Raw genomic sequence first — 15917 nt, 5'->3', positions numbered from 1 at the left:
AACACAGATTTGTAACACTTTTGTATATATCATATACAAATTAAACAAAGTGAGGTAAAAAGTAATGTTTTTAAAAATAAAAACAATCTTCTTTGAAACACATTCAAAATATCATAAAACACAACAGGACATCAACAAGGACAAGACCAACAAACTAGAACTGCACTAGAGTTGTCCTACCTAGTCTTTAAATCAGCATATCTACTCTGATTTTTTTTAATAGATTAAAAATATTTTAGCACACATATTTACAAACAACACATGTGCGCATGAACTTGGTTTCCAGCATTATGAGTCTGAGTGGAATATTGCACATGTTTTGCATATATGTGTACATGGGCGACATTGATTTTTGCAAGCCAAAACAATGCCTCAATTTTTCAATTTCAACCTCAAGACTAAGAATGGAATAAGACCGACTATGTATCATGGTAACATGGGACTAACATTTTTTTTCCCAATTTTTTTTTTTTGTCCACGATTTTTTTTTGTCCATTTCTATATATTTGAGGGCAATGATGAGATTTGATGTTCAGATTGTACAAGCAATATGAGGAAACGCAGAGCAAAAAACAAGATCTGGACAGAATAAATTAAAGATGCAATACACAGTTAAAATAAAAAAATATCCAAAGTGCATTACAAAAAACAAAGATAAACAGAAAAATGACAGTAAGAATGTAAGTCCTATTAGCAGCACCAAAGAATGCATGATGGTGTGTGTGTGTTTAGATGAGTTGTATGTGTTTGTGTGTGTGTGTGTATGTGTATACAGACCTAGAATTTGTATATATAGAATAGTATTTTATTCTTGTCAGGATAATAGATAGTTATAGTCTTATTTAAGGCGAGACACGGCAGGCAAAAAACATTTTATCATGCACTGGTTGATGTTGAGATTTTGGGCTATTTTGCTTCCATAACATGTTTTCTTTCTGCTTGCTGCTGGCAAGGGGAAATTTCCAAAACGGGTGTTTATTTTACACTTTGTTTGTGACTTTGTGACTGTAGATTTCCCCTAAATTTACAACAAGCATTCTAATGCAACACGCACTACTGTTACCGCGGTCTGCACCAATGTATCAGCGCAGGTCATGTTACATCACACTGTGGAGGCACAGAAGCACTGAAGATGAAACCCAGTGCCTCAACTCCATTATATGGGAGTCCGAAAACTCCCGAAGTTAAAACCAAAGACTGTGACAGCAGCGAGTGTGGCCACCTCCACTTTTAATGAAGGTGCCTCTGCCATGCAAAGTGTTACAGAGAGCCTGTGTCTTCAGAGCACAGTTATCAGTGTCAACACAGTGAAGTTTGGGGATTTGCTCAGAAATCTCAAGAGCTGAGGCAGTCACAATTGCTAGAGCAAAACAAACATGCAGGAGACTGCATAGAAACACTAAAAAGTCATCGGCAGGAAATGGATGAGGGACCTACGTATGGAGCACGACTGGATAACTTGGATGCAATATAGGATGTGTCTGTTGTGCAGGACAGACTTACAACAATCTAAGGTGGCAGTTCTACTGGTGGGAGTGTGTGTGTGTGTGTGTGTGTGTGTGTGTGAGAGAGAGCATTTCTTTTCAGTTAAAGGCCATACATGCAATGCTATTTTAGTTATTAAATGTTATTGTATTGTTCTATTTTTATGTTCTATTGTTCTATTATTAGACATGTTCTATATCATTGTTGCTAACGATATGATTAGATAATGGATCTGTAAAGAGCGGCTGTCAATAGAAATGTATTAGATTTTATAACATACAGTAATGTGTAAAAGTACTGAACATTCTCAAAGGTGTTCAGGCTGGTATGGAAAGAATGCTTACAAAAAGAAATATTAATAGTTTGTTTTTGGGGTGGGGAGCTGTTGTTTGGAACAACCCCTCCACCAAGTTCCTTCAAAAATTGTGTGCAAGTGTAGCAAGAAGAATTTATGCTGCTTTGAAGGGAAAGTGTGGTCACACCAAATGCTGATTTGATTTGATATAGATTAATCTTTTATTCATTCAATTTGTATGTTATTACATGACAAAAAGAAACTATTAACAGGAGTTTTTTTTAAAGCATTCTTACTATGCAGCACGTTTTCCACAACTGCATAACTCTCGTATAATACGTTATAAACTTTGTTTTCTCTCTGAGCCACAAATGTGCATTAGTACTTATGAATACCAAATTTTCCAGTCTTATCCATTCAGAAGGTTTTTACAGAGCAGATTATTCATATATTTTGTTCTTAAAATGTATGCAAATATGTGCATATTTAATTAGATTATGCCTCATATGCATAAACATCAAAACCCTTCATACAAAAAGTTATTGTCTTAATGTAAGTAATCAATTGGAGGATCTCTACTTAAATGTTTTACCATATTCACCTGTAGTGTCTTGCCTTAAAACGAAACCAGATTTTTAAGTACTTAATGCATATATCTAAGTAGTACACAACATTTTAACACTTTCCTTTTATGAAAATCTGTTTGCATAATGGTCATTTATTAGAATGATTAGTGAACACATTCCAAAGGTAAACATGTGAAGAAATGTGAAATGTATGAGTGTTATTAAAATATAGTTTTTCCTTTAATCTTCCATCCTTCCATCTTTCCTTCTTTGGCAGCCTTCCTTCTTTAAATCTCCATTTATTAATATAAATGAAGGAAAAACACTGCCCCACAAAGGTATGAGAAAAAACTTTTACAGAGTATTAGCATACATATCAGCTCTCTAAGGCTGATAACTTAATCTGTTTAATCTGCATTTTTTAAGTAATATTCATACTAACTATCCTCAATCGACGATCTTACATTGATCCTTCGGCCCTCTGTTTTGTCTTCACTGTAGCATGTTCCGCTATTCCCCAGCTAACAGAGAACGTTCTCACAATGTTGGCTAACGTTGTGTGGGAGGAAACTTTCTCAAACTAATGTTAAAGGAACAATGTCTAAAACTTGCAGCCTATTAAAGGTTCTCCCTTTGTAACTTCGAAGTGACCTACATGCAATGGTAGGCTATATGAAGTGTTGTAAATTTCCTTTTTTAAAGAATGCAGTTGTCAAAACAAAACTTTTTGAAACATTCAATCCTTGCCTGAAACAATATTTAACACTTAATACAATACATTAATATTTAAGTTAATCTGTTACTTTATCCTAACCTGTACTTTATCTTGACAATGCATAAAAGAAGTATGCACACTGACTCATGGTGATAGAAGTAGCTAGGTTAAAAATGTGCAGAGAGGAAAAAGGAAGGTTCACTCCAGAAGGTTTCTTGTAGACCTGTGGGGTATCAAACATACTCAAGTACTGTTTGATAGCCCACACCTTTCACTTCGTATTATAACATATAACATGTGGATAACTATAAGAAGGTATAATAATAGTTCAGTATCTTGAACTAAACTTTAAATTCAACTGAATGAATATTTGATGTGCTATTTATGTTAGCTAGCTAGTTAGCCAGCAAACTAGGTAACTTCTTATTGCTAGCTAATGTTAGCTTAGTTTATTCAAGAGCTAACATTAGCTAGATTAACTGATTAAACTTTATTATAGACTAATTTTTTTGTCTTAAGATAATGAGCAGTTCCTTTCCTGCAAAAATATTTTAAAGATATTTTGTAAACTTATATTTAATTATATTTAATTATAATTATTATATGATTATCGTGTTAGTTACCTAAAAGTTGGCCAATAGCTAGGTTAGATTGATAAACTAACTAGCTAACTAGTGAGTTACCAGAATGTTAAACATTTGTTTAAGGTTAACCTAGTTAACACTAGATAGGTTACGTTATCTTGCAAGTTGTTGGGGAGACATAATTTGACCGAACGCCTTGCTGGTGGTTTAAATACTATGCTTTATCCATCTCGTATTTACAGAGAGAGGTAAATGTATGACTAAGAATAAAAATTGCGTGTTGAAAATGATTTTTGAAGACACCTTAGAATAAAAAAAGAATACTTAATAATGTGTATGATGTTTTTGTGTTAAACAATTTGGCAAAAAAGCCCTTACAAACAATAGTCCAGGGTTGCCAACTCTCACGCATTGAGCGTGAGACACACTCATTTGACTGTCTTCACACGCTCTCACGCCACACATCCGATTTCTCACGCCGAAAAAAAAAATCTAGTTTATTTACCTCTGACCCATATCTATGATTCAATGAGTTACTAGTTCGCTCTGGTGCCAACCATTGATCGATCACGATATAATACTTAATTTGTGTCTATGCCCCGGTAACAATTTACGTCCCCCCCTCCTCCCGTCAACAACTTACACTCGCCACCCCCTCCAGGTTCAAATCTCACTCCATGCGATCTTGAAAAGTTGGCAACCCTGATAGTCACTGTTAACAAAATCACCTAAGGAAATTATTTAGCTACAGGATTTCATGTTGGATGCTCTAATCAAAAAGTGAATTTTCAACATATTAATATAAAATGTATTTTTAGAAAGTAACCTTGGAACAAATAAAGTTTTAATATTGTACAAGCACACGTGTGTTTTGTCGCGCTCATAATTTATGTATTTATCTTAGCTCTGTTGATAATAGCTACCAGGCTAAAGTGCTACTGTTATTAGGTCAAACAATGTGCTAAAAAACTAAATAATTGAAGTGATCAAATTTGATAGAAAATCAAATTTCTCTTTAGAAAATGTACATGCGTCTAGATACACATTTGAGAACTGAAAATATAATTATTTTATTTAAAGAAGAAATGGTTTTGGAAACCATGTTGTCATTAGTAATAATAATTGTCAACTTACAACTAGAAAGGGAGTCAGAAATACTCTTGTCAAATCAAACAGTTCTTGTACGATATTAAAGCTTAGTTCTAAATCTTTTTCTGATTATTTAAGGAACACAAATCTTGTTAATAATTTAATATGGGTTCCTTATATCCTCTAATTTATGCTGTAAATTGTTTAATCTTTGTGGTTATCTTTGTTTTAATCTGAACTTTTTTTATTTTCTTTGTTTTGCAGTGAGATGAGCTTATGAACCCAATGTACAACTGTTTAGTATGGTGGAAACTGTTGTGCTTTTAAATACCATTTTTGTCTGTGTGGCAGGGCCTTAGAACAGCAGCACGTCAACACAGAAACACTACAGCACCTTCTGGAAAACCTTATGATATGTTCTGCACAAGGGGTCAAGGTTAAGTCTCACCATAGCTCCTCATTAGGTCCTTAAACATATTACATACTACAGGGTTACTCATAACATGGCAGTGGTTCTCAATCCAGGACGAGGATGCTCTACATTTTTATTGTTTTATCTGGGCCAACTAATCATCGAATTAACCTAACCCTCCTTTTGGGTGAAGCAGGTGTGTTAGAGCAGAGAAATCCCAACAGTGTGATGAATAAATTGGACTAGTTTCTGAACCAATGTTCTTTAAGATATGATTTATGCTTGTTATAATAATAATGTTTCAACTTTATTTTTGTGTTGAAATGTATTATCAGATAGATGTTTGTTGTTGTGGTTCACTGGTTAAAATGTAAACAATGGTTTTTATGTAATTACAAATATAAATATAGTTCTGTGTGTATCCTATTCCCAAGTCTGTTTAAATCTGGCAGCTGGTTACTTTGAACACCACATGCAGGTCAAGGGAATGCAGTGACATTATTTATTATATTCTCATAAACATATAGATACCCCTTTTGCCCATCAGTATGTGACATTGAGATACTTATATTCCTTTTGATTAAAACAATTGTTATCCAAATTGATTTAGATTAACTGATTGATTAATCCATATTTTTGCTTTCATTTTGTCTGAGTGTTATAGCTGTTGAGGTTGCATTATTACTATTGATAACTGATATTAATTATTAATAAAACAATTTGTTGGTGTGAATGAGGTTGAGGTAATGTTTTGGGAAATGTTCTAATGATGTATCAATAACACCCTAAGAACATTAAGCATATCAAAATCTATCTATAAACATTCTTTAGAACATTCTAAGACAAAGAGTCAAGAATGTAATATTCTAGGTGAAAATGAGATTGAGGTAACACTGACGACATTTTTCTTAAGAACAATCTTATTTAAGAAAAATGTTCTTACTTAAGAAACATGTTCTGGGAATATTAAGAAAACTGGATATTTTTGCATTCAGAGGACACTGCAATGCAACCACAACTAAAATGGAGCCTTAGGGGGACGTTCTGACGGGGGTTAAACATAGCGATGACCCCGCCATCCCCAACCACAACCAAAATGGAACGTTAGGGAGACGTTCTGACAACGTAATTTTGTTAGCTGGGTCAGGTATGCTCCTGACGTCTGGAAAAGGGGGGTATGTAGGTAGAACGTTAAACATTCAGGATCACTGGGTGGTTATTGCTGTGGGGGTGGACTGTGAGATTGGGCCACTGTCTTCAGACCTGGTGTACACACACACACAGCACACTCGCACACACACTGCCCCCATGCCATCCTCTCTTCCTGCTCTCCTGTCCTGAGTTCTAGCAATCCTCTGTTGTTGCAGCGCTACGCGCTACAAAATGGAGGGGATGGGTGAACGGCAGCGGCGTAGAGTTCCCGGGGGCTCGTAGGGGTCGTAGGGCGTGCTGGTGATGGGGGTTAAGCGTAGCGATGACCCCGCCATCCCCGATATGTTGTTCAGACTGCGAGATTTCTCATAGCCTGTGGCTGTGGTGCGTATTTTATTTTATTTATTGTTATTTATTTTTTAGTTAGTCAGGGTCAGTTTATTCATGGTATTGTGTGTGTGTGTGTGTGTGTGTGTGTGTGTGTGTGTGTGTATGTGAGGGTGTAGGGGGCACATCCAGGTTTAGGTGTGGAATTATTATTGAGAGTCATGTTAATGAGTGTTAATGTGGAGTTAATGTGTTTCACATCAAAAGTAATGGGATGTTTAAGAAATGAGGTTTTGGTCATGGTAAGCATGATGCGTGGAATGATACAGCCGGTTGTTAGTGTGCAGTGGGCAATCATAATTATGATGTTTGTAAAGTGAGATATGAAATAAGAGAAACTCAAACAAATGAATAAAAAAACAAATATATAAGCACAGGGAGACACATAAAGGAGAGACAAAGACACACACGCACACACAGACACACACACACACATACACACACACAGGACAAGACAGGACAAAACAAGAAAATGCGAATTATGAAATATGTCATACATTTCTTTTTCAAAAAATCCACCACCACAAAAAAAATAAAAGATCACAACACAGAATCCTTCATAGGCAAAAACTCCTTAAAAGTGCATACACTCCACTGGTTGAAGGAAACACCTGCTGAAAACTTGTAGTTGGTGTATGCTCCACAGGAGGGCGCTATACAGTGCAGAACACTGTCACCTGTTGTGTTTCAGTAAACCAGGGGCAGAGAAGCACCGCAGTCTAGCGTCAGTCGGGTTCAAGCCACACCTCTGGCCTGTCCCAAGTGGCCCAATGCTGCAAGAGGTTGTCAAGGTCACCACTAGCCATTTTGAGGGCACAACCCTAAGAGTGAGTCAGCTGTTTGTTCTTCAGTGATTTAGTGTCTTGCCTAAATTCTAAAACTAGAACACTCCCAAGTTGGAGTCATTAAAAATGTTAAATGGTGATGGAACTTCGATACTGCCCAGACCTCACAGGCCAGACCTCAGTGACATCCTGGACAACCTCCCACAGCCTCTGTAGTAGTTTATTAGATGTCACACTTCCCTTGATTATGTGGTCATAAAGCCTTCATTGGGTTATCATAAGCAAGGCAATAGTATTGATAGGAATAATTCACAGCATAGTGTTGAGGAATTATGTCTCTTCTGTACACATTTAGTAATATATAAAGTTGACTTATGCTTATGACTGTGTCAAGCAGTAAGTCAAGTTCTCCGCTTTGGGACCAAGCTTTCAAGTGAAGTGCAGATGCAACAGCTTCTTTCCACCCACATTTAATTCTTTCCTTCATCTCTTTCTCTCTCTCCCTGTCTTTCTCCCTCATTCACTTTCCTTCCCTTTTTCTGTTTCCCTGAAAGAGTGAGAAGGTGGGGGGAATTCTGCTGTATTGTTTACCACACAACGGCACACAGTGAGGAGAACACACCGGAGAAAGGGAGAAAAAAGAGCAACCCCCCCCCCCCCCCCCCCCCCCCACACACACACACACACACACACACACACACACACACACACACACAAGTACACACATGTACACACAAGCACATACATACACACAAACACTCGGCTCCAAAGAGAATTTGGCCATTGATGTCATGGTCCTTTATATCAGTGTCTAGCAACAAACGCTCTCATGTTCACTATGTCTCTATTTGTCTCTTGCCCACTCTCTCCTCCTCTTCCTGTTTCCTTGGTCCTGAAATGTTCCCAATTCCTCAAATTTTCTATTTCACTCCATCTCTCACATCCCTCTCTCACTGTACCATGGCTGCTTGAGCAGACGAAGAGAGATTTGAAATATACATGAAAGCCCTCAAATAGACGAGTTAACTGACTCAGCCATACAGCACACTTATACACACACACTTACACACACACACACACACACACGCATGCACACACATACTTACACATAGACACACACACAGACACACACACACACACACACACACACACAAACAAACATTCAAAAGATGGCAAGGTCATGCATAATCACAGACAAACAATGTAGTTCACTCGTTAGTGATAAACACTGAAAAGGAAATAGACACGTTCACCTAAAAACACAAACACTGAGACACAGGTACAAGGATGAAATGTTACTGATGAAACACACGCACACACACACACACACACACACACACACACACACACACACACACACACACACACACACACGCTTCAAAACAATTACATAACAAATGGCATGACAGGTATTCACACATGCTAAACAAACAAGTCCACACAAACACATGCTACAGTACTGTAACCCAGGCCATGTCCACACATAGACTTTAAATAAAATGTTCATCTATGTCGTCAGGGTTTTCAAAAAAAATATACACAAAATGCAAAAACATGTCAAAAACACTAATCACTACAGATTCGTCATTGCTGTAAAGCTGAAGCAAAGCACTCAAAGACTTGAGCTACTCCTCAGCAATAACCATTTCTCAAAAGGATCCCACGAGCTGCTAGACTGATCGGACCTGGTCCTAAACCGCTGGGTTTGTAGTAAGGTTTGTACCTTCATGTAGGTGGATTTAAAACAGAGCAGTGCACTCTGGTACCTCCGCACTGCAGTGTAATGTAAAACTAATCCCAGTGTCTCGCCATGTTAGCTCTGACGCATGCTCTGTTAATAAAGACAGAAACAGATGTGCAAGTTGAGATGTGGTGTTGGTGTGAAGAAGTAAGTATACACTACCACAATAAACAGGCTTCAAAATGTCCACCCTAGAGTGTGTTAAAAGCTGTTTGTGGAGAACTAAAACCATGTTTTTGTTGTTTCATGTGGACTGGAAGCCATAATACAGGTTTCCAAACCTTTTGTGAAGACAGGGAGTTTGACTGAGTTTGCCTTTTGTAGCTATTTCTAGGATTCTAGGGTCCTGTTGTTATAGAAAAAAGGAAAAAATACATACCCACACATACACACACGCATACATTCACATACTATATATACTTGCTGGCTATATTTTTGAAGTAAACGTAATGCTATGAAGTTTTACTTCAGTTCTGACTTCAGTTTTAAAGGTAAACTGCTACAAAATTTCTCCCAGACAATAAGAATGAACTATCAATAGAATTTATGTATTTAACAAACAATGACGCACATTTAAACTGAGTCTGTAACAGACCTCACAGTAGGTTATGTATGCCTATTCTAACATAATGAACTTTGCTGTTTAATTAACTGCTGATTTTACTAAGAAACTTAATGTACTTTAGTAGAAAACTTAATCGCACTGCACCGAATACTTTAAGAATACTTTAAACACCACACATATTATAAGTTGCAGAACACCAATGTAAAAAAAATATAAATACCTGTAGCAGAGCATCTGCATGTGTAGTAATACCCGTCAATAGACTCATATTGGCTTATGTCTTATTAAGGAATAAGACCATAGAGTAAAGTAGCTGTGATATGTTAAATACATACCCATAGTCACACTTTAGATATGCTGGTACTTGACTGCTGGTCTGGATGCATATGGAAAATGAGATGAATATTAGTCAGACAATGGAAAGTGAGAAAGTGAAAATGCATACGTGCACACACACACACACACACACACACACACACACACACACACACACACACACACACACATATATACACACATGAAGAGGAACTGAGAGGTATCAAAACCAAACATCAAAACCAGCTTTACAGTTACCATTTTGCTAGCAATCTATAACACCTGCTACACTACACAAGTGTGGCGTCAATGGTAGTGGCTAAGAGCTTTCTTTATGGAGAGAGTTTAGCCCCTGCTTGTGCATAAGAACCGATGAAAAGGTATTGATCAGGTACGTTAGATGGGGGGGGGGCAAGGTTAGAGACAATTGCAACAGGTCAATTTTAGATCTTTCACAAGATGTCTCTCCAAGACATTAATTGTATTAGTGATAAAATCTCTAAAACTATTAGTGTTAAATTAACACTAGTAATTTTACTGAGCAGTTGTGAACTTGTGCACATGTGGGCATTGTGAGAGCTCATAAGGGTTCATAACCATTCATGTCATGAGGCCGTAGATACACAGTGATTCATAATGCTGGTCAAAGAACCCTGTTCCTACATTATGTCCATGTGTATTGATCGATGGGCATTTAAAAATGAAGAGGGCTCATGTTGCCCACAATTAAGTCCTATTGATCTGTGCCACAGCCAGAGCACAAACTGCTGTGACAGTGGTGGATGTTGCAGAAATGGGCAACATGAGAGCTTTCTCAGAGACAGGTGTGACTTCAATCAAGTCTTTGGCAAAGTTGCTAATTAGCTTAATTTAAATTAATCTGTATGCATAAAAAGTAATATATAATAATAACAATGAAAACAGAACAAAAAGAATGTAATCACGCTGAAATAAATACAGGAATAAATAACAATATGGAATAACAGAATGTTAATCTAAATAGTTTTCTAACACAACAGTAGGTGTGAAAATAGAAGGATGTTTCACCAGTGTTTTTGTGCTTCATCCTGGGAACATTCTTCTTAAAACTGCTGTGGCAATGGTGCATTTAGACAGCGGTCTGTTTGTTCGGATATTTAAGAGTTTACAACTAGGAATTTTCAACAACAAAGTCGGAAACATCAGCATATAAAGCACAACTGATGAAGGAGGTGTGTCTGAAAAATGCTGTTTCTATATAGGAAGAAATAGAGGATATTACTATACTACACTGCAATTTCTACTATCTCATTGAAATGGAATATATCAGTGGTGTAGTACAGTATTGTTTTTAAGCTGATCAGCTACTTTGTCAGAGCCTGAAATCATATATATATATATATATATATATATATGTGTGTGTGTGTGTGTGTGTGTGTGTGTGTGTGTGTGTGTGATAATGTGTGTATTGTAAAGGACTCTGAAATGTATTATTCATGGGAGAAATTCCTAAGTTGCCAATGTAGAATGCCATTGATGGTAATTACGAGTTACCCATTCTGAGTAAGTAACTTTGCAACTTCCCATATTTCTGAGAAGTACTGGCCCACAGCATGAAGCTACATTACCCATCTAAATCGTCAGCTATATTTGTGGAGGGTTGCACAGACACAAATAGTTCACATAGTACCAGCAATCATGCTAAGATTAAAAGTCATGCAGGCAATCCAAAAGAGACGAAAGAAAGAAGGAAAGGTTATGAGATGATATGGATTTGAATATGAAATGACTGAGATAACGTGATGCTAAATAAATTATAGTGATTTTAAATAATTTATAGTGATTTTAAACATAAGACTGCAGTCTGCAAACCACTGTGTGCCATATTTTGTCAATTGTGATTTTTACACCGCAATCGAAATTTGTCCTCCGCTTTTAACCCATCTGTGTAGTTACAGGGCCTGAAATTCATTGTAACTTGTCTCTTGGTTCTTCTCTACCCTGATCTGTCCTCTCCTTGGTCTTTCTTTTCAAAAAAAAAAAAAAAACATTCCAACTGCTCTCTTGGAGGGCCAAGCTGAAATTAGCATACATTGGTTAGGCTTGTTATAACTTAATTTTACATCTGTTTTGTGTGCTGAAATGTGTCATCACATCACAATCAGCTGACTGGGCATCAGGCAGAATTTTATGCATTGCAGTAATCCAGGGTTGCCAACTCTCACGCAATGAGCGTGAGACACTCGCATTTGACCGTCTTCACACGTACAAACGCCATACACCCGATTTCTCACGCTGAAAAAATCTAGTTGATTTACCTCTGATCTACATCTATGATTCAATGAGTTACTAGTTCGCTTATATCGCTCTGATATAATACTTAAATGTGTCCATTTTACACCCCCCCCCCAACAATTTACACACGCACACCCCGCCCCCGGCCAATATTTTACCCCCCTCCCTCCCTCCCTCCTAAAATCAAATCTCACTCAGTGATAAAGTTGGCAACCCTGGTAATCTGTTTTTCTGCCCTTCTCCTCCGTTATTGACCACCTCTTTCAGATCAGCCTCGCGCTTTCTTTTCAGTGCTGCTGTATGAGAAACACTAGCCGAGTGGCGACTTAAACTCGATGTTTTGTAGCATCGGATGGTAAAAGGCACAGCACCGTACATTTTACAAATCGAGCAGCTCATTTCACCGCTATTAAGTTCGAGCCAAGGATATATTCTTGACCAGTTGGACTGAAACATATCTTTGGATTGCTGCTTTAGTTTACTACCGTCACCTGTGTGTGAATCCTGAGGATTAGTTTGGTCAACGTCACCGCCGCTGCGGTGCTAGGAAGAGTGAGAGCGCCGAGTGTAGCGTCCAGTACGGACGTCGGTCTGTCCGACTATCTGTCCGTCTCACAATACAAACAGAGCTATTGTTTTGCTGAACGTTTTCGCTGTAATTGTGTGTGGGAGTTTCCCGCATTATTATGGATAAAATTGCGGGAATCAAAGAAATAGTGCGCAATTCCCGCAATCCCGCACTGAAATTCAGGCCCTGAGTTAGAACACATACACACACACACTAGTGCTTACTAGGGGGCTGTGGATCACACGTGCCCAGAGCAGTGGGCAGCTCTAGCCCGACACCCGGGGAGCAGTTGGGGTTAGGTGCCTTGCTCAAGGGCACCTCAGTCATGGCCTCAGGTCTGGGAATCGAACCCACGATCCTTTGGTCACAAGACCAGCTCTCTACCACCAGGCCATGACTGCCCCACTATGAGATGATATGGATATGTTACATTGAGGTACTACATTACATTTCTACAGGAGTAATAATTAGTCATGGCCAGGTGGTTAGGGAACTGGTCTAGTGACCGGAGGGTCGTGGGTTCGATCCCCAAACCTGAGGCCATGACTGAGGTGCCCCTGAGCAAGGCACTTAACCCTCAATTGCTCACTTGTATAAAAATGAGATAAAATTGTAAGTTGCTCTGGATAACTGCATCTGCCAAATGCCATAAATGTAAATTATTTATATATACATTAGGCCTGTATTGAAAAAATCGATTTTCCGATTCAGAATCGATTCGCATATGATGATCTGATTATCGATTCGTACGTCCAAAGATCGATTTTTTAGTGAACTTTTACCCCCGCCTCGTCACGCAGGCGTGCTCGGTCTAACTAACTGTAAAACGACTTGGCGTCGGACAGTGCCGGTAACGACGATAGTCAAATCGGAAATCTAAAAACAGAAGGACAGTTTATCCAGTGTCAGTGACTATTTACAGTTAGTCCGTGTCACTGACCGTTTACCCAGTGTTTTTACAGTTTAAAAAAAGTTTTAAATGTTCTTGTAACGTTGGGCGCAAGGCGGTGGACGAGACAGAAACCTTTGCAATTTCCAAATCGTTACGTTTATTACATTTACCGAAGCGCAGACAGCGCACATAAAACACGTTTACATAGAACATGTGTGACTCAAACAACGACGAGCACAGGACGCTGCGCGAGCGCAAATTAAATAGACAAACCACATCAACCCCACGTGATTACGAGACGAGCCACAGGTGAGGACTATCACAAGACGCACCCGCACCCACGGAGATACACCGACGTAGACGATTAGACGCAGACGATTAGACGCAGACGACGTTAACACGCCCAAAACGGAGGGGTCGGGGACCGTAACGTGAGAGTTCTGTTCTTATATTCTCACTTTAAAGAAAAATACACGTTTACATTTTATACTTTCAGTTTATTAAGTGTGAGCACTTTTAAAATAAAAATGCATTTGGTAGCAACAGCTTTTGGGTGAATTCTTAATTATTTCAATCATAATAATAATGCACTGGTTAGTGTCCGAGTAGGAGCCCACTGTTGCAGATATAGACACCTCAAAGATGTCCTTTGTTTATTGTCCTGGATTACCTTTCTTGAAGGTAGATTTATGATGACCCTTTTCACCAGTCTTCCAGCCATCAGTAACTACCAACTACCAGTAACTATTTGCTGATTAGTATCGATATAACACTAGTTTTAACATGTTGCTTCTGTACACAGTCAGGAAACAGCTCAAATACATTTTTAATAACACTAAACCCCGAAATTGGATCGAATCGGATCGAATCGATTAAATCGGATTAAATCGAAAAAAATCGATTCTTAATCTTCAGAATCGGAATCGGATCGATTCTTGGAATTTGAATCAATACCCAGCCCTAATATACATGTAATACTGACTTTCCTCAGTATGTAGAATATTAGTGTTCATTTGTTTCTATTTTTAACTTATTTGTTTAGGTGTGTATGATATAGATATGGATATAGATATAGATATAGATATAGAGGCGTGTGTCTTTATATACTGTATTTACATAAACACAAGCACACCCAAACATACACACATGCTAACATAAGAAGAAGTATGGGGTATAGCAGAAAGGAGGCAGGAGAGATGGTAAAGAACAATGCTAAATGCCCCTGTGTGGTGTCACAGTATTTACAGCAGTGTGACTGGACTTTTAGCTACTTCATAAACTGATGCATACACACGCACACGCGCACACACACACACACACACACACACACACACACACACACACACACACACACACGCACGCACGCACGCACACACACACACACACACAGACACACACACACACACACACACACACACACACACACACACACACACACACGCACGCACGCACATTAACACTGAACAGAATGCAGAGAACCAAGGATTTTACAGCACATGATCAGAACACTTTAACACCCAGAGCAATATATATTTGTGTGTGTGTGTGTGTGTGTGTGTGTGTGTGTGTGTATGAATGTATGCTTGTATGTGTGTGCATCCTGGGTATCAGCAAAATGTCCCCACAATGCTAGTCTCCAATTTTAAATTACAATTGATCCCAGTAATCAAAGTGGGAACATTTGGTTCTCTTCAAGTAGAGATATTATGTCCAACAAAGGAGTACACACACACATATTAAAACAACACACACACACATATTAAAACAACACACACACACATATTAAAACAACACACACACACACACACACACACACACACACATATTAAAACAACACACACACACACATATTAAAACAACACACACACACACACACACACACACACACACACACACACACACACACACACACACACACACATATTAAAACAACACACACACACACATATTAAAACAACACACACACACACACAAATTAAAACAACACACACACACACATGCAAACACAATCAACACCCCTTATTTAGTATTTATCTATTTTATGTTATCAGAAATGGAGTATTTAAACAAACAGGTTTAGCTTGCCCTGGAC

The 15917-nt window shown here is 38.2% G+C and overlaps 1 protein-coding gene across 6 annotated transcripts in view; it reads right to left on the bottom strand.

Annotated features, from left to right (window-relative positions):
- kcnc3b (potassium voltage-gated channel, Shaw-related subfamily, member 3b) overlaps positions 1 to 15917 on the bottom strand; it is a 102631-nt gene that overhangs the window by 8298 nt on the left and 78416 nt on the right. For 2 of the 6 annotated variants that reach the window (XM_076970366.1, XM_076970364.1), the window contains exon 5: positions 442 to 6677. The exons of 3 other annotated variants lie outside the window; for them this stretch is intronic. In XM_076970366.1, coding sequence (XP_076826481.1) covers positions 6523 to 6677 — 155 coding nt within the window. In that variant the 3' untranslated portion in view covers positions 442 to 6522. Of the gene's footprint in view, positions 1 to 441; positions 6678 to 13523 lie in introns of those variants that run through there. One more of the 6 variants, XM_076970365.1, reaches the window with a different exon arrangement.

The sequence above is a fragment of the Brachyhypopomus gauderio genome, chromosome 13, assembly GCF_052324685.1.
Source record: "Brachyhypopomus gauderio isolate BG-103 chromosome 13, BGAUD_0.2, whole genome shotgun sequence".
Taxonomy (NCBI): domain Eukaryota; kingdom Metazoa; phylum Chordata; class Actinopteri; order Gymnotiformes; family Hypopomidae; genus Brachyhypopomus; species Brachyhypopomus gauderio.
The sequence above is the reverse complement of the archived record's forward strand: the minus strand, read 5'-3'. Positions and strand labels throughout refer to the sequence as shown.